We start from the raw sequence: 25,044 nt of genomic DNA on the forward strand, positions 1-25,044 counted from the left end.
TTCTGCTCAGCGTGACAAAGCCATGCAATTAACTATAACTTTCAATTTTTTTTACATTCCCATCCCGAGGAACTATAAACAACATTTAATACTCTACTGCTGTAATACCATCGTAATAGAAGGAGTTGCCAGCAGGTACATGCAACACTCTAAAATACTGTATGCTTGCAAAAATTCATGACTGCAAACAAATAAAAGAGAAACAACAAAAGCATAATAAAATAATGTTTTTGCGTGTGTGAAAGGTTAGAAATTGCAGGATCCCTTCCTCGCTCTGTTACCTTCAAATCGATATCTTTATGGAGCAACTGGGCTGTTTTGTTGGATAATAAAGCTGACTGTGCATGCTGAGAGTGCACTTCTGCTAATGAATGATGACCAAGAAGTCAACATTTTAATGATTTACCATAGAAAGCTGGTGATCCTCAGTAACCTACTGGTGATTTGTGAGTGCCAGGATATTGATGCAGAAGACGTAGCAGTGTAACTGTATGTGCACATACTAAATGAATTTTGAAATGTTCGCATGAGCGCTGGCTTCAAATGAAGTTTTATCACTCGGATGTTTACATTTTCTGAATGAAAACCCACCATTCAAATTCTAAAATTAGACCGATCATTAAATCCACTTTTAGGAAGCTACTCTGAACGATTTAGACAATGTTGTTCGTGATTTGGACCAACTGCCAAGTAAGTATGCTGACTTGAAGTAAAAGGAGTGTGATTACAGCAGCAGAATACGCAGAAGAGATGAATGCAGCACCTGGGAAAAAAAAAATAAAAAATCCATTGTCTGGGTGCCAGACAAACTCCACCCTGAGCCACAGCTTTGAGTGCCAAGCTACAAATGATTTCATTTTCTCATCTTGACTGAAAAGGCAGCTGACAGAAACTGCGTGATTTCCACGGTGATTGATGCTTGTGACTCCGGCTTGACAGGTTGCAACGTGTCACAAAACAATTGCTTTGTGTGTCTGCACAACTCTATTATTGTTTAAATGTTTCAACATCAAACTCAAGTCAAAGCCTCAATGCAGCCTTGGAATAGCTTGAAACTGCGCCCCGTAGGTATGACAAAATCATCTGAGGGCAATTTTCAATCACTCAAGTATTAACCTGCAGCCGACTCAGTGATGCAGTGAGACCGAGTTGCTGTGCAGCATCACTTTGTTCTGGTTTTTTGCCAATTATTATAGTTTCATTTCAAGATATTATTGACAAATCATGGAAGAAGGAAAAGTATATTTTTGCAACTACTTGGATTGAAACTGAGGCAGTACATCATTAAAAGCTTACTGTATGCAAAATATTAAGTGCTTAGAGTAATTTGGGCTTCTTAGGCCTGCTGATATTTTTCCTTTCCAACAACTGGATATTTTTTCAGTGCATCACTTAAGCAGTCAAGAAGTACCTTTGAAGAAGCACTCCTTGCTGTGCACCACATAGATTCGTCTCCTCTCCAGGCAGGCCGTGCGATAAACTTCACAGTGGTTCTCGTAGAACCTGCCGTCTGAGCCGCACACTGGCACGAAGGAGGCTCGGCACTTCTCCTGGCAGACGCACTCGGCACGGCCAGTTTCTGCCATCAGCACACACTGCCGACCCCGTCCGCAGTAGATCCGCCTGCAGGGATCTTCATCTGGATTGGAAAGGGCTGGAAGAGCAAGGGAAGAGTTTTTATTTAAAAAGCAGGAAGAATAAATAAATAATAATGTTCATAAAAGCAAATTCTATCTTGAGAGCGAGAAACATTTTTTTAATTCACATATTTGCCTTTGTAACTCTCTAAAACTGATAGAAATCAGCTAAAGCTGCTTAATGCAAAAATGAAATACACCTAGGTCACCAGCACTGATCACCATTCTTCAGACAAGACAGACAAAATGTTCCATTCTTGTGCTTTCATTCAGCTGAAGTTGGTTAAACAATGAAACACATTTGCCCCTCAACCGGACTGAAATGCTGAAATAATATCATTTCCTAATATGTCACAGCAAGCGGAAAATTGAAATGTCCTGTCCTTTGTAGTCTTTGTAATCATTTTAAATGACATTGAACCGATGGGGAATACCATCTCATTTTCAAAACTTTGTAAGATATATATAGATATATATAATAAAAATGCATCTGGATTTGTGCTGATTTTATCATATTCTGCTGAAGATATGAGAGTAAAATCAAACGTTTCTGCTACAGCACACAAAGAAAACGAAATAAACAAATAAATCGCGTGCACCAGAAATAGAAAAAGCGTAAAAAAGCCAAACACCTCCAGTCCGGATCACAGTTAGGATAGTGCTAACAAGGACAATCTTTTTTCTTTTTCTTGTTGTTTTTTTTTTTTTGTTTTTTGTTTTTTTAAAACAAATCCTACGACTAAAACAGCCAGGTGTCCTTATTAACACCTCACAGGACTCATTCACACATGTCCGTATACAAACACACAAAAATATGCAAACCTGAGTGTGTCTGAGACTAAACGCTTCAACTTCACTGTTCCCTCTTCATATGCCACCACTTTGCCACTTCCTGTCCTACACACAGATGTGCATACACAAATGCACACACCAGCAGCCCAGCCACTTATTGCAGAGGGCACCTTATGCGTTCTCCTTGACTTCATCTATTTTCACTTAAAGCAAATCAAAAAGGTTCTGATCCCACTGAACGCTCCAACTTGGATTGATCTGTCCTGACTCCTTGGGCTTAGCCAGGAACACCTCTCTTTTTGTGATCCGATGGCTGGATTTATGAGCTCATATGCCTTGTCGTTATCACAAGGCATCCTGCATGATTAAAAAAGGCATAAACAGTACATTTGGTGCTTCATTAGCTCATTTATAGCATGTCAGTGGTAATAAATTAGACAGAAAACTGAGTAAGAAATTATCTCTGAGTTTACACATGATTCATCTCATCACAAAGGAAAATCAATATGAACAAACATGAACAGTTATGTAGGCAGCCACTCAAAACTCCACTTCAGAGATTGTATGATCAATAAAATATAGCTGCGTGTTTGGCAAAATAAATACAGCACATTTAGCATGAAACAAAATTGATAAAAACGAAAAGAGTTAAGCGCTAGAGTTGAGAGTTAGCTTTGCAGTTTTTTATTTTTCCGAGGCTGTAGAGAGACCAGTAAATTCACCCATTAGGAGGTCTGAGCTTCCACAACCCTGCAACTCCCACATTCTCCAAACTGTTAAATACACACATCAAAAATTGGATGAAAAAATTTTTGAAGCGAAAGCAAAGCTTCACCTTTAAACGACCTAGTTGAGTTACTGCACTCATTCACTCACTATTTTCTTTTTTAAGCTTTCTGTCTTTTTTTTAACTGATGAACTCAACAAGCTCTGTGATTTGCCATGGAAACCAGGGAAGGGAATAACTGTTGGCTGTGGCACTGAGAGAAACAAATAAAACAAATGAATAATGAACTATAGAAATGTGAAAATTGTACCATAGTTTCTCCAAAATTTAAAAATAAACATGTACAAGAAAAGACTGCTGTTGCACCTCATAGCATTACTTTTCAGTCATGGAAAAATGTGAAAGCCGTTTTACCATTAAAAAGAAATGAGTAAACATCCCGAAGCGACTAAAATAGGTATTAGGTTATTAGTGTTTCGAGGTTGAGTCAGTAGAGATGCTGAGAAGGGGTCAGCTCTATTATCCCCCGGTAGAATAAGCCTAAAAACCACAGAGGCTTAACTTAAAAAGGGCTTGGTGAAGGCTTTTACACTCGAAGTGCTGAAAACAGAAATTTAATTTGTCCAGAGTATAATCATATCTAAACTCTCAGCATATTCAATAATCGAGGTAATGCGCTGTTGTTGGAGGACAAAAGTCCCTTAATTACATAAAAGTGATCCAAGGCCAAAGGAAAAAGACCGCCCCCCCCCAACACACACAAACAATGGCACCTCCATACAGTAAGGTATCAGCATAAGGAAGAGTATGCATCCACTATTGTATTCAGGCAGTGTCTAATACACATCTGTGACAGCCACCAAAGACGCACTAATACCACACACAGATACAACTGAGAGGATTAGTCTGTGTATCAATTACTAAATCAACAATAGGATTCATTAATTGAATTTTTTAATTGTTTGTAAGCAGCTTAAGTATTTTATCAAGGACACCAGACTGATGCTGGTGTCCAGTGTAAAATGAACTGCCGGCTGGACAAACTGTGCTGCGTGACATCTTCTTAATTGTCTATGAAGTTGTGATGGACATTTTTTGTTATATTTGATATTTTGAAGATCAGGCCTTCAATTAAGTAATAAAAGCTGCAGACACTCTGACCTGAAATGGAAGCACTGAATACTCTTTTATCATAATTAATCTGTGCCAGGTAAACACCACAAGGGGGGTTGGGGGGAGTGGAAGAGGGAAGTGTGGCAGACTCAATTCCTCTTTATTCCAGTTTACTAATTGTTGTGTGTGTGTCTTGGTAGAGCATCTGTGGGAAATGCAAAATAGACCAGCTCCCTTGCGACCTTGCTGTTCATGTCAAGGTCAGGGACGATTACAAGATCGTTTGTATTCTCCAAGCGTGGGAGATTAAACGCTTAGCTACAAGCATCCTGCGGCAGTTACCCACCAGTGGCTGTCTTCCGTCTTCATCCTTCTCATTTAGCCCCCCCTCCCTTTTTTTTTTTCTCAGAAAAAACAAAAACAAAAGCAGCGCCAGCCCCATCGCCCTTTTCCATTTTGCTCTGAGAAAAAGGGCTACATGAACAGAAGCAAACAGCGGAAACAGTAGCGCATAAAAGTTACATCTACAATACAGAAGCTGTCTGACATTTAGCTAAGTCGTTGCTTTGGGGTCCATTCTCTATAAGTCCTTTGTTTTGTGCTCTCTTGAACCATGTTGGATGCAATCGTTGCTTGCTTAAGAGGCTAAAAGTGTCATTTGATAATCCTCCTCGTCTAAGCTGCCAGCACAGTACTTATAAATGGCTCTTCTAAGTTGACACGCTCGGAGGCACCAAGACAATGCTGGACTGACCATCTAGTGTCGAGTCCTTCTTCCTTCCACAATTTCCTTTTCTCGTCCTCTGTTTTCTTCCTCTTTATTTTGTTGTGCATGCATATGTATTCTGGCTCTTTGTCAATACCCATCTGGCGCCGAGCTCTCGGGGCTTCAGGGAAATAGAAACCGGGCCTTGTCCACCATAATCGGAGATTTCTTGGACATGTTTAGAGAGGAAGCCTGTCAATAATTGCATGGGAACATGGGGGGGATTTGGTGAAAGTGCTCGGACCATTTTGCCTTATCTTTCTGACATTTTTCAACAGACAAAGATAAGTTTCCGCTTTCATTTCCTTTTATGCATGACAAAGTGGATGAGAGCATAGCTGGAGGCACATCACAACTGTCTGTCTGACTGACTGACTGACTTTTCATTTGTTAGGATAAGCTGCAATTTTGCCAGTCTAAGCCGCCGCCGTATCATTGTGATGAAGCCATTGGTAATTTGTATTCACAGCGAGCAATACAGTCTTTATGCATGCAATAACGTACACACTGTACAGTGCACACACATAAAGATCAGAGGACACACACATCGGCAGCAAGAAAGCCAGAATATGCCACTTCACTCTGGAAGCAAAGTACTAATGCCCTTGCTTTATTTACCAACTAAAACATGTATTTATACCTGAGGCAACACTCAAGCTCTTTAAACCTCTGAAACATTTAAAAGCTGTCACAACAGTCTTTATTTATTTTGTATTTAATACAGAAGCTCTGAGGGGCAGTTTGTTCTTTTTGATACACTCTCTTCAGAGAGACAGACGGACAATGCTGAGGGTCCTACTAATTAGACTGGAAGAACATTTGCCCCGGTGGTGCAGGACTCTCTGTCTGTAGCACTAGAATATTAAAACCACACTGATCCACAGAAACACAAAAGCTGCTGTAGTCACCGATCCTTCAGGATATGAGTATGTGACATTTACAGGAAAAGAGAGAAGAGAGAGTTTTTTTTGTTTTTTTCTTGCCAAGAGACAGATTTTGTTAGATGCAGAAGTGTCACTTTTTTCCATTTGACTTGCATGCGTACAGTTGTATGGCGATGCGGGTGGATGCATAGTGTGTATGGATATGAAGTACTTGTGTTTAGGACTGTGCGTTTTGCCCAAGAAAAGCTCTGTCACATCTGCTGATCCCATGGATCATTCTATTTGCACTGAAGCAGCTGTACATAATTAAATTCTAAGACGCGCCGTCAAACACTGTCTCCCTTGTGTCACGCAGTCGGACAAAGTGCTTCTGACATGCACGCTGAGCTTGAATATCAATGGCGAACAGCGGCCCTCGCTGCGAGGTGAGATATGTTGTTGCATACATCCAGATAAGAACAAACTGAGAGGATACAGTAGAAACTGAAACAAAGAGGGGTGAATTGCACTGCAGAGTTGTTTTTTTTTTTTGTGTGTGTGTGTGGGTGTTGTAAATGTAAATTAAAATCTTTCTCCCTCCCTCTTAAACAGAACAAATGATGCAGTTTTTTGGGGGGGTACATCTTTCAGGATCTCCGATGTTTAATATTTTTAGAAAAGTATAAAGGGGCAGATATTGGCAGGTAATTTGGACTTCTGTTCCCGCCGTCCTTTGTTCAAGCATTAATGACACATTTGCAAATATGATGTGAAAGACATCATCAAAAGCTACAGAGACTATGAAATATTTATTTTCTGTAAGAGGCAGCTTATTAGTTGCGTACTTGCATTTATTGCAACTGAAGCCTAGACAGACCTTATAATTACCGAGACCCATGAATATTACACAGCCTACGCATAACAAATGCTTACAACGATCTTTATACAGAAAGGAACACGTAGAAAAAGACATCGAACACCAGAAGACTACAACATAGTTTTACTGAATAAGAAAATTAATTATTGACTGTTCCTACACTGAAACAGCAATGGACATCCATCAAAATGACGCAGTTTTATTTATGAGTGAAATTAAATTGAAGACGCAAAATTTAATGAATGCCATTTTAAATAGCAAGACATGAGAACTCTGACAGGTTGTTTTTGTTTTTTTCTTGCCGTTGACTGTCTTCATTCCAGTCCATAGAAATGTAAAAATATCTTACTGAGAATGACAGGCAGCTTCTGGAACAGATGGTTACAGATTACAGTTTGTCAACACTAAACTGCGTTTTATTACATCTTGATGTTAACTGACCCAGATATATCCGAGATATATATATTCTATCTGATCTGATGTCACAGATATATATATATGATCCTCCCAGTTGCAGTGACTTGTGCTGCCGGCCTTGATGTGTCAGTGTTCTGGCTAACACGCCACTTCCAGCCTTCAGTAGCATATAAGCTGACTCTTGCTGTCATGTAATGATGGAATGTGTTCATATCTTTAAACACGGACTACAAGTTGATCAAATTCATCCTAAAGTAACAACTAACTGCACTACAGTGCTGGGCTGACTGGCTAAAAGACCAATAACCGAACAAACTAGACAAAAAGTGAACCAGACAGAAACAATCTTCATGTCTGACTGCGGGCAGCAGAGATGGCCACAGAAACTTTGCTACATAAAAGCAACTTGAGAAGATAATCACATTTAATATTAACTTACTACCAGGGCCATTTTTCTCCATTAAGCGCTGCAAAGTACCCATTATCTCTATGACCTCCTCTTTCTTAGTGGTGGGTAAGCCGGCACCATAGTGCTAAGTGACTGAGTGGATAGACGCTGCAGCACTTTCAGTCAGCTAATCTGAGGAATGGTATAGCTTGTCATCTGGAATCACGCAGCACACTGCTAATAACAGTTATGTATAGGCTCAGTCACTTAGCATGCCTTCTGCTCCATGCAGTCAAGGATGGACACGTAACAAAGACACAAACCTGAGCGCTGAATATTTTCAAGGATGGAGGAAACGCTGTCAGAAACAAAGCCCTCTCTGTTAACTGAAGAGAAAAGTCTGATAATAAGACTGAAGAGAGTATTTATAGCAGATTGTTAGTAACACAAGGAAGCTCTGTTTTTCTCCTGTCGTCATGTCTCTTTTAGTTTACCCCTCCCCTGTAGATTATCGATCGCAAAGGATACAAATGGTCGATGTAATCAAGTGAAATGAGGAGCTGCTTGCTGCTGCTGTTTATGGGCTTCTACGGTGTGTCAGGACCGCACTAATGTGGTTACGGCCCTTCTGTTATCATCCTCTCATTCATTTGCAATACTGAACAAAAATACGAAGGTTATGACACATGTAGTGGATGGTCAGCACAAGTCGCTGCAAAGAGAAAGGAGAAACAGAAGAAGAAGAAAAGATGAAAGATGCGATTAAAAAAAAGATGAGGATGAGATGAGTTAATAGTGGAAAAAACAAAAAAACAAACGATGGGACAATATGACCATTGACACAGATGAAAAAGATCCGAGTGTGAGGGTTAGATTCAAAGACCGGCTCAGCTTCCACAGAGGAGGGATATCTGGCGCCTCAGAGAAAATGTCACTGCGCTCTTACGGCTGTTTCGGCTGATAGGCTGGTATTGATCTTCTGATCCCTGTGAATCTGTTGCTCTGCTGAGAGGCCCCCGCTCTCTTGAAGAAAGACACGGGAGATCATGGGTTGCTGCACTTCATTGGGAATTTCTTTGGGGAGTCGTGGGTTATTTTTCTTTTTCTGTGACCAAGGTGGCCACAGGTCAACATGATCATCCAGTCCAGTATCTGGGGTATACTGTTTCTTGGTTTACTGAATCAGTTTCAATAATGACATTCTCAGCAGATAATGTGTGGCTGTTTGTTAAAAACCTCATAACTCCAGCCTCCACAGGGACTAACCCTAAAGTTGTCCAGCCAAACTTTTTACTTCTGTATGGACTCTAACACTCAAGGCTCTTCTTTTTTTTTTTTTTTCTCTAACCAGCAACTATGACTTTGACAAAAAGTGAGAGATGCGCTTCATGCTGGCCATGAACTATGCAACAAATATTCAACCATTTATTTCTATGAGCCTTTTTCAGGGTCACCACAGTGTGCTGCAGAGCCAAAGGACTCATTGAAAAGAATGTACAAATCAGCTTGTTTAAATGTCAGGATAGGAGAGTGAATTCTCACAGGGTATCAAAAAAAAGAGCAGGAAATGGTGAAGTAAAATCAAACGAGGCATACGGACGAAAAGCACTTCTGAGTCAGTGCTAAGCTTTGACCACACAGAGGAATTACAGAGACCTAAATTAGTTGGAATTCACACATGGCGGCCATCAGTCACATGGCTACGTTGGTTAATTTCCACAGGTACCCATTTGTCATCCTGCAGGATGCACTCCTGCGGGCACTGAAAATGATTTGATCAGGTGGCAGTGCTTCTTTTTTTGACAAAGTGAATTTTAGATACAACCACTGGCCCATCCCCCAGATTTAAGGAAGAAGAAGTTGAAGATGAATGAATGAATGAATGACTGAATGTAATAATATGGTGAGAGTAAAGGGTGCTCACAAGTTTGGTTAAGGATGTATTCCCAGGTTTTGTAATTCAGAAACTGGAATAAAGTGCTTTCCTCCCCCATTTTCTTTCACATTGGTATTATTACCATGTTTCCAGATAGAGTTTACACTGATTTGAATAAAAGAAAATACTACATCTTCATAAAAGATGCACTGGAATTTTGCAAATTGCACTGGCACGGTCAGACATGCTACTAATTTCATCCTGACAATTATTCTCCTGTTTCAATCAAAAGACTTAATTGGATTCAGAACTTCATTAAATGACATGTTCAGTCGGATGTTTGCGTCTGTATTCTTGGTACCAAACAGTCATTCATCGAGAATTGACACAGAATACAAACTATCCTGAGTGTCATGCTTTGTTCATGAAAACAGCAGAAAATTGTACATAGGCAGTAGCCACACACCATCTGCTTTAACTCCATGGGGATCAAGCCTCTACAGTAAGCTAAGCTGTTAGTTGACTGGATGTTGGTGTGTACCCAAATGTTCAACTGTCTGCAGGGAAAGAGTTTTCATAAAAGGCCAACATTGATGCCTGATGCCACCTGCTATATCGTTCATGCCACTACAACCACAATTAAGACTGTAACCATGTAGAGCTTGGGCATCAATCCAATTCAGCTGCCACACTCATAATTTCACAATAATGGCAGCACAGCCAAGGATGAAATGAGGTCTTGAATGTATTTATCTGCAGTAGGTTTGAGTAAGCATACTAGTGTAAAGACTATGATCTTGACTGCAGATAAAAAAATCTTCACATCTGAAGAGTTTGTGATGCACAAAAGTTTTTGCGAACAAGAAATGTCCCTCCTGTGTCCTACACAAAAGGATTTGGAAAGATCTCAGTCTTCAAGGTTTAAATTCAATTTTCATTTCTGTGTCTGCAAATGTGCATGCATGTGTGAGAAAGAAAATAAAAGGTGTTTTCAGCTCTGAGGCCCAATCTGAGTAAAAATGTTTGTTTTCCCTTATTAAAAAATATTGTTTTTTTCTGCAGTTGTAAAAGCTCCTCAATGTGCTCCCACTACACCTCATCCCTGTTTATTATCAACAACATAATAATCCCTTCGATCCATCTTCAGCCTCATCACGCTCTCACCTCTTGGTATTCATCTTCTATTTATACATCTCTCTACAGTATATATAGTATTTCTGCTGACACCACACCTGCACCTCCCTCTCCACAGGGCTCTGGGAGAACAGAGACCAAGCACCCCCGATAGCCACACTCCCACAGCCGAGATGAGTAATAGGCCCCGCAGGGCGGGAAGTGGCAGAGAAGAGGTGGAAAGGTGAGAGAGAAACGATCAAGAGGCTACGTCGTCTCTTACGGCTTGTAAAAAGCTTCATCTGTTGGGTGGGCTTTAGCTGTTTAATACTCCATCTGCAGAGAGATAGTGTTTTAAATTAAATTTTTCATGTCCGTTTATCGGGGGAGAATATTAGGCCACAACAGAATACTTATCAAGAGCACTGAGGGATGAAATAGTGTGTGTGTGTGTGTGTGTGTGTGTGTGTGGGGGGGGGGAGAGAAGAAGAGAAGAAGAAGAAAAAAAAGATAGGAGTCTAATTCACTCAGATTTGACCTGACGATTATAAAACATTTTGGCTTTTGCTAAACTGAAACACAAATTGCACAACAATTGTAAATGTTACAATTTTAATAGAGCACAGGATAAAGCTGATGGTAGGTACTTGAAACGAAGATGAAATCCAATGCTTAGCACTTAGCAATCTGTGCCTTCTCATTTTGTTCAAAAGCATGCCACGAATGAAATTTCGAGTATCATCTTTTGAAAAACTCTCAATTGTAGCGGCATTTTTCAGTTGTACATTCCACATTTGTTAGTAGAGAGATTGTATTTATGGAGGCAGGAGGCCACATGTGAGACTGACTCAGTATTGACCTGAAATTGTCCACTGTGCGAATACTGGTAACAGTGAAGGAGTGTGTCAACCCAGTCACTGGTGTTTTGTATGGATCTTTAAAAAAACTATTCCTCCGGGTTGGATCGTGGTTTGTTCTTGTCTTTCTGTTGCATTATTGACTGTTATATAGCTCATGTGCTATATACTTAATTAAATATTACATGGACATATTGCTTCAAATACAGTGTACGTCAACTGTGTCAGCTATTCTACCTGCACTGTAGGAAACAGTGTGCCCCCCAAAGGTGACTTTAAGTCGTGTATTCCAGTACGGCCAACAACAAAACAAACAATGGAACAACAACTGTTTTTTATAAGAGCAGCATATCTGTTGTATAAATTTCAGTTGTTCGATACACAATTCAACATGTAACATTACAGACTTTTTGTCAGGGGGTTTTTGGAGAACCTTTTAATTAGATGCTGAACCTGGATATGAAAGCATTTTATCATTTCGCAGGATTGGAATCATCACAGGGAAGCTGGTTTAAGGCGTTTATACTGTAGATGGCCTACAAAGATTAGATCACACATATGAAAAAACTAATTTTACATGTACAAGGTGAATATATGAAGAAACCATGACTGAAAAAAAAGCATCACATTTCGCACAATTTGCATAAGATTAGTATCAAGCAGATTGCAGAAATGGAAGATTCTCCACAAGATGAAAATCCAAAATGATCCAAGCTAATATTAAAAACGACTGGGCATTCTCCAGGTAATATTAGTGCTGTGTGAATGGAGAGCTTCACTTCACCTCCAGCTTTGCATTTAAACAGACTGCTGAAAGAGTGGAGGCTGTAAGCATAATGAATTGTAAAATGATGGAACAGATGCAGCAAATCCCACCGCAAACATATCCTATTGTCTTCTTATCGTTTTTGTTTACTTATCTATTTTTATTTATTTATATTTAATTTGTCATCACAGACAGCGTTCATCACGTTGCCCATCGTGGCGTTTTGTCATTTACGTTGGAGATGCACGGATATGCTGAAGTGAAGTAAGATCGTAACACAGTGAAGTCATTTAATTTACAGTAACACTGTCATCCATATATAGATAAAGCTCCATGGCTGACAGCTGAAAACTCAGCTTGGACATTAAAGAGAGGCCATAAAATAAAATCAATCACAGGGAATGGGCTGCTGTGCTAACATTACTGAACTGGACTGCACAACATACCTGAGGTTACATAAACACGTGGGACTTGTTTACTTGTTTGTACCGAACTTACTCCTGTACTGTTTAAAAAATACTTGTGACATACACCATTTTACTGCCTGCAGCTTTAGCTTGTCAAGGTCTCTAAAGCCGAGGCAGCTGGTTTGGCCTTAAATAAATCAGCAAAAATGGTGTTACCCTCAGTTTTCCAATCTGTCTTGCTGCAACATGTGCCCTACAAAGTTATGCAAAGTGCTATCTATTTTAATGGCATATGTAGGAGAGAAGCCCAATTACATGAGTGATGAGTCAGACCTCATACAATAAAGAGAGTTAATGAGACTCATCCAATTAAGCAGTGGAAAATTTTGCTTTGTGAAACAGAGGTTATTGTGAAATTATGTCAAGTGCCAACAGTAACTAATTACAGGGAAAGGATTGAAGAATTTTGTTGATTGAAGTGCCTAATTTCTGAGTTTCCTTAGAAATTAACGTGGCTCACTGAGATGTGACTTTGTTTCACTGATGACACTGGACACGGCACACATGATATTTTCAGTAGGAGAATGGGAAAGATGAGCAAACAATCAGGTGGGACACCGGATCGACAATAATAACCACAAAACCATGTGACTGAGCGAATGATTCAAGATGGACATGAGAGGAAGCCCTTCAGAAAGCTACCCGATGTCCATAGTGCTTAAAAATGCTCAATTTAGCATTTAAAAGCTAAAGGAAGAACTAAAACCTGCCACAGCACTCTCAGCTTCTCCAGGCCTCATAGCACCAAAGGGCTGGAAAGGGCACGGGCTGCTGCTTACTGAATCATGCCTTTTGTTATAAAACGACTTGTCATCTATGAACCCACAGGGAGAGCAAAAGCCTAGTAATAAAAAGAACAAATAAAAACTATCTTTGTTTAAAAGCAAAAAATCAACACCAAACAAACAACAGACTACAAAAAAATAGATAACAGGAACATTTCAAAAATTCATTTACAAAAAGCCAAATCACACAACAAGTCCATGACATCAGGGATTCAATTGTTATTCTGAAGTCAGCCTAAAAATATTATTCTCGATATTTAGCACGCAAGACTGCTTTCAAAATTCTAAAGGAACGTGCTTACTTTGAAAAATCGTACTAAACCTCTTGAATGCTGACAAATTGAAGTAAAGCAGAAAATACCTATAACGAAAGGAGGAACATATAACTTTGCACTCTCTACCATCTCTCTCCAATCACAAAACAAAAATATGTCGTCTATCAATGTGAAGAAGTTCAGTGAAAGCAGTTTGCTTAAATTGTCCCTTACTGGTGCAGTAATCAATGGCTGCACATAAATGAGATACGAACTATGGTTGTGGCAGAGTGCAGCAAATTATCAGTATATCGGTATATTGTTCTATTGTATTGTATTGTTCTATTGTATAGAACAATATAACAATATAATGTTCTATTGTATAGAACAATATACCCCCCCACACACTTAAGTGTCACAACACAAACATAAAACAAAGAAAAGCGCTTTTAAGCTGACACAAGTTTGACTGCACCAAAACAGTGATGGCAAAGATATCCAATTCACATGTTATGCTTTCCAAATGAATGGTCACGTTTGAGAGAAGGGCTTAACTCTATCAGACATTGATGAAGACGATGCCAAACCAGACAGAGCCCCATAAGAAGTACTGAATTAGAAGTACTGAATAAAACATTGCTACTTTTTTCCTCTTACAACTGACAGGTCTAATGTTTAAATGATGGTTTGCCTCAAGGTACCCAAGAGGCAACATGGAGAAAAATAGCCGCATGTTTTTCTTTTTTAATTTTTAGATTTAAAGCATCAGTTCGAAAAAATAAATATATAAAGGAAACAAGAAGGAGAGAGAAATGCACATGTGAATAAACATAAGCAAGAACAACGCCAGATGCAAAAAAAATAAACAAAAAAGAAAAAAAAAAACAAAAGCTAATGAATAAATAAAACTGAACAACTGCCATCGAAAATAACTGTGGCTGAGCTCCGGGAGAAATGTACAGTGAGTGATCTCATCGGTGTTGCTGTCGGGTCCGCTCAGTGGTCGGGAGAGCTGGTGTGGTGTTGACAGTCGGCTGTCATTACTCCCGGAGTGACGGGAGGCAGCGGGACAGGAGGAAGACGCTCGGCGAACAAAGGAAGGAGGGCATGGAGGTGACAGGAGGGGGATGGGAGGTGGGGAATGAGGAATAAGAAGAGAATGAAAAGAGATGGGGACATACGGAGGGGCGAGATAGAGTATTGTGATCTCTTGGCCTTGATAGACATGGGACACTGACCTCATTTTTTGCTGCTTGAATCAAATTGGGCTCGGTTTCTTTTTAGTTAGATCCAGAGTTCTAACGCAAAACCGTCTTATTGTGATGCAGCAGCGCTGACCGCAGCACCACCATGCCACCTGTGTGTATACAGTATTGCACAGCAGTATTGTGTCTAGTTACTTTTACATTGGGAATTTTTTTTTTTTTACACCCGTGTGTTGCACGTGTGTTCAGCTGACAAAAACCAATTAGTATGTAAATGTTTTTTTGATGATGAGAGAAGTAAAGAAAAGGGGAGGTGAGGGAGTAAAGCCAGCAGAGAGAGAGAGCCTAGGTGTAAGAGAGGCAGAGACAAGAGCGTGACGAATAAGAAGAACGGAGTGAGAGATGGGAGGAACAGGGAGGAGGATGGAAGACAAACAAAAGATGGAGCGAGAGCAAGCGAAATCAGACAGCGAGAAAGAATCACAGACGGGTGACAGGAGCACAGCTGGCAGAAGGACTGAATGGAGGCCGCGCATTTGAGGAACCAGTTCTAAGCAGTCTGCATCAACGTGTGTGTAAATGCAATTCATATTTCGAATCGGATAGCGTGTGTGTGTACACAAACGCAATGCCCTTAAAGCCCTACACACACACACACACACACCAGTGCATCACTTTTATAGCCTGATTTTAAGAAAAGTTCTGTGAGGAAGGAGCGATTTCTAACTTTCCACCACAATGCTGCATCTTTCGGATGTTTGTCCGCTCACCCACATTCTTTCACACAAAAAACTACCTGTTTTGACAGCATAGTGAAAAATGTAAGTAGTGTAATTTAAAGCGTTGGGTAGAAAAACCATGTTTGCCGGTCTCCCACTACCACGAGCGGAAACGCCACCATGTTGGGCTGCAGCTGCTGAAGGAGGTTCTTGTTCTGCTTCAGTGGAGAACTGGCACTGCTGGTCACTTTTAAAATAACTTGTGCCAAAGTTATATCGACCACAATACAACACCATCCCCAGCTCTACCTGAACATGAGGCGTCATGTGATAGAAAAAGAAAGATTTAAAAAAAAAAAAAAAGGAAATGAGTGGGAGACAGGTTGAAAAAGAAAAATTTGAAAATAGAAAGAAGTGAACAGAGTGACGTTCGGGCCCATTGTGCGGAGGATTAGGGATTTAGGGCTTGCTGGAATAGACAGCGTGTTTACAGGACTCCAGAAATATGCCTTTCGCCTGGATTTGTGGGTATTCTGTGAATCCAAGTTGCTTTTAGATTTAGCTGTTAAATTTGAAGGAGAGAAAGCAGTTAACAAAGGCAGCACCTCCATATGTTTCGTTGTGGCTGAAAACACCAAGGGCATTGTGTCGCTGACGAAAAGATACACAACTGAGCTCCTATATTCTGCTGCATAAAAAAGAGAAACAATAGTCGTTTTGAGTTTTTTTTTTCCAGATATTCATTCTTATTCACTAAAGGAGACGTATGCCAAAACACACCACAGATTGCACAAAACAAACTCACAGGTTTTCCTTAAAAAAAACTAAACAAAACATATGACATGGGATTGCTCCTGCTTTAACTTGTTGTTTTCTGGAGGCTGAGACGTGCTTGAAACTGGTTTCTTTCAGACCTGGTAGCCGTGCAGTGAGTTCACAGAGGGGGCAAAATGGGAACACTCAGCTTCAATCAGCTCACAATCCATTATAGATGGCCATCTAAATATCTTATGAAGGAGAGCCATGGAGAAAATTACTCTGTACTAAAGAACACACATGCATACACTGGGACACACACATGCACACACAAAGAAACACAAAGAGCAGACATTCCTCACTGTCATGCAAGGAAAAAAAAAGTGTAATAGTGTCTTTATTTAATATTAATACGCTATCTTAATGGACATTTGGCTGAATGTGCTCTTGTTTTTCCTCGCTGTCTTTCCACGCTCATAAAAAAAACAAGGCTAGTTCTAAAGACCTGAGTTTGCTTCTGAATGTGATTTTCCAGTTCGAATGAAAAATACATATATGACAAATGTCCCATGGGTCTTACTTGAACAGTGTTAATATAAAAAATAAATTACTGGCAATGTAAGAATGGGACACTAGTTGTGAACTCTGCAAACAGATTGTTGGATACAGCAGTTGGGAGAGCACTCAAATATACGCAACACAAATATTCTACGTTTTCTCACATTAAGGAGATAATATCAGGCTATGAAAGACTACAACCTGGCCTTGATGCCAATAATTGTTACTTTGTGAAAATATTCATTTATTTATTTAAATAGGTTTAAACCCAGCAGACCAATGAACTGTTAATTTATATCCACATTCTCTAATTTTCTTTTGACTTAGCTCTGATATCATGGTGGGTTTTTTTTTTCTTTTTTTTTTCTGATTTAGATCAGTGTTGACATACTTCAACACTTTTCAGCTTTGATTTAGGTTTTTCCATAAAATTTTGTGACCGTTTAGGTCACAAATTCAGCTTTATTAAAGCAATGACTGACTGAAGTAATATTGTAAAAGGTTAAGGTGACTTCTGAACCAAAAATGCAACCGTCCAAACATCAGAGACGCATCACATAACTTCTTGTTAAATTATCAAATGGCTGATAACTCTGATAAATGACTGATACTATTTTACCTTATCTTGTTTGAAAGGACAGTATATATAAGGAAGGTGTGAGAAAATCATTAAAGAAGGGATAGTCACAGTCAAAGAACAAAGCCATTACTTCATCACGTTGAAGTCTAGCGGCTTTTGGGAGTCTAGTCGATGCCGTCTGGGTGGTGATGATATTATGAGTGCAGCAGCAGTGCTAAGCCAGGAAACACACCAGGGGGACCACTAAAAGCAAACCCTGACCCTGTTGATCGTCAATAATTCAGCACGAATCAGGGTTAGAATAAGTGCAGTGTTGAACGACACATCTCAACGTGTGGAGGAGACAACAGCCTCTGCCATCATGAAGTTTGCATAAGGCCCGGGCCTTAAAACATTAGCTCCATTACATTAAAAAGAAAGGAGGGTAGTGGAAGGAGATTGGGGAAAGGAAGTGGTGCTGTGTCATTAACCATTCTCAGCCTCCACTGAGATCCCCCTGGCATGGAGAGAATGGAGTTGGAAGCCATTGGCTATAGGAGATCATCAGCAACTGGAAGCCCAGCTGGCTGATGGCCATATTGCTCCACTGGGAAGACAGTCAGCCATGTCGATACAGAGATAAACTATAGATTAAGAAACAAAGAGAGGGAGTCCAGAAAAGAGGAGTCTGTAAATAAATAAATAAATAAATAAATCAAGAAATGTTTAAACACCAGACTACCCACTAACTGTAACTATCCAGGAGGTTTTTGGGAAATTGTCCCATTGACTGATGCAAAGCTTATGTATCCCGAACCATCAAATCAATAAGAGATAATTTACATGTGCTATCTCTCAGTTCGTACTGCAGCAGGTGAACTTAAACCCAGTTTCTTTAAGATAAATGAACAATCGTCATTGCCATGTTAATTTTAGTTCAATGTAAAACTCAGAAATTACATTCCTTCACCATTTATACGCAATACACAAGTAGATGATCCATGCAACAAACCAGTTTGATGTACAATGTCCACTCTAAACTCGTATATAGTTTGATCAGAGTACATTTACAATCATCCCCAACCTAGTTGCAAAGAGCAGCCTGTTGCTCTTGCACAATGACATGTGAGCATGAGGTGTATTTTCGATCACAAGATTAGATCAATGCATTAAACATTTTTTCTTCAAACTGATTTTCAGTAAAGGCATAAACCAAAAAGTGAAAAATTCATCCCGCACAGTATCAAGTAAAACCACTAAACTGTGCAGCTGTAGTGATCCTCCAAATTGTTATGGCTTATGCCGTTAAGCATTAAGTATTGGAGGCAACGCTCAGGAGGAAACACGAGCAGGCTTGCCGATTGTCATCCATATCTAAACATGAGAACAGTTACCTGCCTTTGACTGAGTAATAAAAGATTTTCAGCCTTCTGATTTCCTGGCTTGTCGGCTATGCAATGCAAAAATATTTTTTTCCTAACAGAGCAAACTTAAAAGTAAATAACATAAAAAAAAAATTAAAAAATTGGGAAAGTTTAATTCAAACTGGATTTGAGTTCACCTCTGCAGTGATTTGCATTAAACAGGTGACTGAAATTTGCATTTTTATGGAGTTCCAATGGCGTTCTTTTGCCCTTAACTTTCTTTGAACAGGAGGACAGGAGATAAGGATTAATTATGGACCGCAAAGACCATATTGGGAATGATCTCAATGGCTTCATTGTGTTATTCTGAGAAGGATTTAATTGAATTATGGACATCATGGAGTCCAGTGCGGAGGAGAATGCTGAAAATAGTGTTCCCCTTTTTAAACAAGTGAATTAACCCAATCAATTATTCTAAGCTTAGCTTCATTTCAGAATAATGTATTTGCTTTCAGGATTTCATTTATAAATATAAAACTATTCATGTGGCAAGATCATCACAGTGAGGTGACTATTCAAGGTCATGCATGTTTCTGGGCATCATAATTCAGACAGCAGTGCCAAATCAATGGAAATCAATAAAATAAACAGCCTGAAATAATGCAGCTTTTCTATTTCCATGTCTCTGTGCAAATGTAATGGAGAGAAAGAGTCCAGGAGCGCCACCACCATCCACCCCAAACTCATACTCAAGGCTTTTCTTTATGACAACAATACAGGAAGCTGCGACATCGAACGGGAAACAGGAGATTGCTGCTTCATGTTATTTCATAAAAAGACTAAAAACTGTTATTAAATTTTAAATTAAGAAATCGATTGAAATACCACCCTACTCTGCATGCCATCAAAATTTTTTAGAATTTGTGTGAAAATTTCTCTCTATTTGCAATAGGTGGCATCAAAAAGTGATTCATCCAAAAAAGTTACAAAAATAAATAAAAATTTCTATATATATATATATATAAAAAACCAGCATTAACACTTCAATGACATTAGCATTTTTTGCAGTTTAAAGACACCTGAAATGTAAGTCTTCAGGGCAGCTTTGTAGCTAGCAAGCTAGCAAGCTCCGAAGCCCAGAGCAGATGGAAGATAGAAGATCCACTGCCTCGATTTCTCTCTGCACTTTATCTAATACGTACATATTCATTTTTTTAGGTTGCTGTTTTTTCTGCTGTTTGGGGGCTAAAAAGCATCCTCAAAGGGAGCCTGACACAACAATGCAGATGAACCGGAGAACTGTCTGAAGTAACCAAGTAGGGAAAGCATTTCATTTTCACAAGTACCATCAGATGAGCATCAATTCTATATTCGCCTGCCAATCAAAAACAAAACAAAAAAGGAGTACATGGCTGCACTGCATGCGTAAAGTCCAGGACCTGAGGAATTTCTACTTCAGCTGATACAAAACTGTGCTAAATACAAAACTCAAATTACTAGATTGCAGTTGTTTGCCTCTGCCAACCAGTCAAGTAGCAATTTACATTATTCGGTCCACGCTGATAATATGTAGTAAACACTTTGAAGGGATTTAATTAAACATATTAGAGGAAGAACTGTAGGTTTTGCTATTACTACATAACCAACGTTAGAATTAGCAACTGTTTATTTAGCAGTCTTGCCAAAAGCCGCTGCAATCATTGTATTTACAGGAAAAAGAAGTTACAACACGCTCCTTCTTCACAATTAACTGGATGCTACAGTAACTCAATATCAGAATGTGACAGAGCCGCTTGAATAGACTGGTGCAAGTTGATTAGTATGCTCTCTTCAGGAGAAAATAAGCAAAACAAAAGCTCAGTGGTGTTTCTTTCCGCAGCTGGAGGAAGCTGAAGGAAGTGGAGGAATTAAGATTGATGCTGACTCACAAGGTTTCTTCTACGTGAGTAGATAAACAGTAGGGGTGTAGCAATTTATTTTACAGCAATACAGTACATATTATTTTCCATGGCTCCGCTATGATAAATCATTTATGCAACTACATCTATTAATTACTATTTGTGAAGAAGTTTTCAAAAGTCTGTTACAGTGATAGGCGCACTTTGGCTTTTGCAAAAAAGGAGACATAAGGGAATGTTTTCCTGCACTGATAGTTAGTAAAGCTTTAGTGTTTCCACATGCAAATCTCTCTCTCCACTTGGTTTTGTCTTTGGTGCTGCCAATGATGCCAGAGACTGGGAGAACGAATCAGAGAAATGTCAAACACTTTTCAACAACGCAAAAGTGCTAAAAACACATTGGAGTAAAATTTGTTTTGCTTCAATACAATACGCAAATTCTTAGCAGTATTACAACAGCGTCCCTGGCAAACGACAACTGGCCAAGGATGTGTCAATGTAGTTGGATCGTAGGCATCTAAATTGATGCATCAATTAATGAGTGAATTGTTTTATCCCTAATAAACAGTGAGGAATGCTAATATTGGCTTTCGAGTAGGAGCCAAAATGTATTCCTGAAAGGGTTTTTCATTGCAATTAGAGCATGAATTCTGGAACTTGAGTCCAAATGGATGTTTAATGTCTGAAATCCTCCCAAGGTGTAGCTAAATATCAGGTCCACAAGAGTGGGACAGACTGACACACAACCTACAGCATAAACGCCACCATAAAAACGAAAACAGCGACAAAAATGAATACAGCAAAACATTGGAACGTACACAAAACATACATAAAAGACAGAAATGAACAAAGATTTTCATTCCTGGACCCGCAGAAGAGACGGGGGTGGGGGGTCCCAGAGGATTGCAGTGGGAGGAAAGGAGGAGGATTATAGGAGTAAACAACACAATCACATGACACTTTTAATAATGTCCCTTTTCTCCCTCCTCCTCACAGTCTACAACCTTCTGTGGATTCTAAATCCATATATCTCCTATTGGATTTGCGTCTTTGCAAATCTTTTCTTCTCCAATAGTCAGTGTTTTCTCTATTCACTTCCTCCATTTTTAATTCACCTGACAAAAAGACCACATCATTGCCAAGTAGAGTCTATTTCAATATTCAACATACTCATGAATCGTCCTTTTTTTTCTGTTAAGCATCAGGTGACAACATAGCACGAGAGGGAGAGAAACGACTTACTGCTTAAAATAAAAATCAAAATGTCACAGCACTCAGATGAAATCAGGAGGTAAAAGACTGACAGCTGTTAAAGGGGACAGTCTAATTTGTCAAAATGAAGGCACTGCATGTCTAACCCTATCTGTCAGACTTTTCTAATGTCACTGCAAAAATAATGACAATAATAATATATCAATATCAACACTCATTTGCCTTAGATATAATATACAATTTATGAGAACGGCTGGATGTGTATTATACTGTTCATGTGACTCTAATACGCAGTGCATGGCACTGTTTCTCAAACTGGTGGGCCGGGCTCCTGGGAGCCATTGCAGGAGGAGATGCACATCGATAGGGGAGAAGTTGTGATGTGCCGGCTCACAAAAGGCACAATGACCAGAAAGGAGCATAATGTTTTTTATGAGCCCGGTCCCGGGGCGCTCAGATGACGCAGCATTAGCTGTAGATGGCAGTTAAAATAACCCTGATTTGCTTCTTATTCCACTCGCAGAACTACTGAGGACATTCATGAAACGCACATTTGAAGATGGGTGGCTCTGAAAATCTTCACACTTTATTTATTTATTTATTTTTTCATATGCTGGATGAGTGAGTGGAGTCCATTGCTCAAGGACGCATGGCTATAGACAGCTGCTTGGCTATGGCAGGGACAACACCTGTAGCCCTTCAGTGACGGGAAGTCCGTACACATCAGGAAGACAGACCTATGTCATCATGTGTTATGAAACCACAACACATAAGAAATTTCAATGAACAAAGTGTGCAAGAAGCTTCCCAACTACTGTATTCAAAGACCCATAATGAATCTGCTCGTTGTTCGTATCTCTCCACACAGCAAAACGGTACACATATCAAGGATAATGAACATGATTTGAATACAAACACTACGCACCGAGCATGCAGGGTAGTTTATAATAAAGGTGCCCTGTGATCACACGCACAAAGTATTGCTTTGTAATTGCACTCAGACATCATGCATGAATCCTTCTCCGCAACATTATAGTGATTTCAAGCCACGTAAAGAAAAACGGATCTACAAGATTGAATTATAGCATTTGCCACACACAAATACACATTGATTATCATATTTAATTATTATATTTTTTATTATTACATTCTCTCCTACAGCATGATTTAGTTTTTTGTCTTTTTGCTCTCTGACACAATGGCCCAGACATCCATGGAGATTAATTAAGTGACTCCCAGCACTTTTGCTCCTCATAATGGCTAATCTAAAGATCATTAGTAACAGTATACGCTTGACTTGTCTTATTTATTATGCTGTTCTGTTTTCTATTAAAAACTCCTGCTCGATCGTGATTGAGGTGCCTCCATGCGTGCACGTTGCCACACAGACTCACTGGTCACAGATAGTGTGGGTGTGACTTCCGTCACTCAAGGAGCTCACTTTCGGACGAAATCGCTTTCATGTTGCGGTTAGCCATCATCATTGGCACATAATAAAACCTCAAGGTTGAGTTTCATCCACAGCGAGGAAAAAAAAACTATTCTGCTCATAGTGAGGACATTTATCTACAGTGCATTTATGGACTTTAAATAATTCCAAGAAATACGGTCCTTTGACGGCCTCAGCTTTCTCCCCCTGAACTGCTAATAGTTGACTTTCAGATCATCATTCAACTCAAATGTAGCTTTTCCATCTCCTTTTGGTGATCATTTTGAAGTGCAGCTGAATTAAATGTCAGACAGTGGTTAAAGGAAGTAGTTTGTACCGTTATCGGGGACAGTACAGTGGAGAGTAAGAACTTGGATCTGACCGTTGCGTCACACGGCTAATACATACTGCATTTTGGAGAAATGTTGAAAAAGGGGTTAAATCCATACTTAAATACATAACCATACAATCCATACATAACTTAAAATATGATATTGATTTGAATTGTGGGTCCCTGCAAAGGTGCATTGATTTTTGTGTGTATCCAAGTAACACATTATCATAAGGTTGAGTTAATTTTACACTAATTGGAGACATGGAAGGACTACAATGGTGGAAATGCTTCAGTCTCTTTTTTTTTTTTTTTTTTTTTGGTCTTCTCAAAACAAATGTATTTCAACATTGGACGTCCCTCTACACATTTCCTTTGTTGGCCAATCAGGTTAATTCAATCAATGCCTTTTAGGGGGATTCTTTTCTCGACAACAACCAGAAAAATCTTTGTTCGCTGTGAATTTTTTACACAGTGGAGTTACACGTGAATCTAGCAGAGGCCATCTGTTTCTGTTCTGCTTTGGTGTCCCTAACTAATTATACTTGGATCAGATCTTTGGGTTCGCTCAGACCCCCCAGCTCCACCCACATGAATCACCTTACATACATTTCTAAAACTTTGGGGGAAAAAGCAGAAACTAGTTTTTCTAAGGCTAAAGCATTGCTCAAAGAATGAAGGGAACATGAATCATCACCGTATAACTAACATCAAGTCAGTTAAATTTAGCTGTTAGAATTGGTATACTAGACCTGCATTACTTTTTTCATGAACATGTTCTTGTCAAGATGGTTGTCAGTGAATGATAAAAATGAAATGAGAACTAATCAAAAACTATGTAACTGGCTGATGAAAATGGAAATTGAATTGGAACATTTTATTTAGCTTTACTCATCATCAGAATGAATCTTTTTTTTTTTTTTTAGGTGGTGGGTGAGGGACTATTCTCTTCACTGTTGTCTTTGCGGCTGTTTACATCATATGGTACATCCATACGCCCAGACGTAAGAAGATTCATTCCCTGGCTGTTATTTGGTACCTGGATGAAATCCTCAGAGTGCTTGTTAGACCTTCAGAAGGTGTAGAGCGCCTTTGGTTCCTCCTGTTGCCAAACAATGAGTGTGTAGACAGCATGTTGACCCTTATGTTCCCCTGACCTAAATCAAACTGAGCTTTGTGTGATATTATGTATTGTGCGTCACCCCAGACACCATCCATTGACCTATCAAGAACATGTGAAGATGTTATCGAGATTTTATTTGGCTCAGCCTGCAATAATATATATATATATATATATATATATATATATATATAT

The 25,044-nt window shown here is 39.4% G+C and overlaps 1 protein-coding gene across 2 annotated transcripts in view; it reads right to left on the reverse strand.

The window, feature by feature from the left end:
• Nucleotides 1-25,044, reverse strand: part of fstl4 (follistatin-like 4) — a 283,334-nt gene that overhangs the window by 98,809 nt on the left and 159,481 nt on the right. For both annotated transcript variants that reach the window (XM_029518729.1, XM_029518728.1), the window contains exon 4: nucleotides 1,412-1,654. In XM_029518729.1, coding sequence (XP_029374589.1) covers nucleotides 1,412-1,654 — 243 coding nt within the window. The remainder of the gene's footprint in view (nucleotides 1-1,411; nucleotides 1,655-25,044) is intronic.

This window comes from Echeneis naucrates, chromosome 14, assembly GCF_900963305.1.
Source record: "Echeneis naucrates chromosome 14, fEcheNa1.1, whole genome shotgun sequence".
NCBI classification, from domain to species: Eukaryota; Metazoa; Chordata; class Actinopteri; order Carangiformes; family Echeneidae; genus Echeneis; species Echeneis naucrates.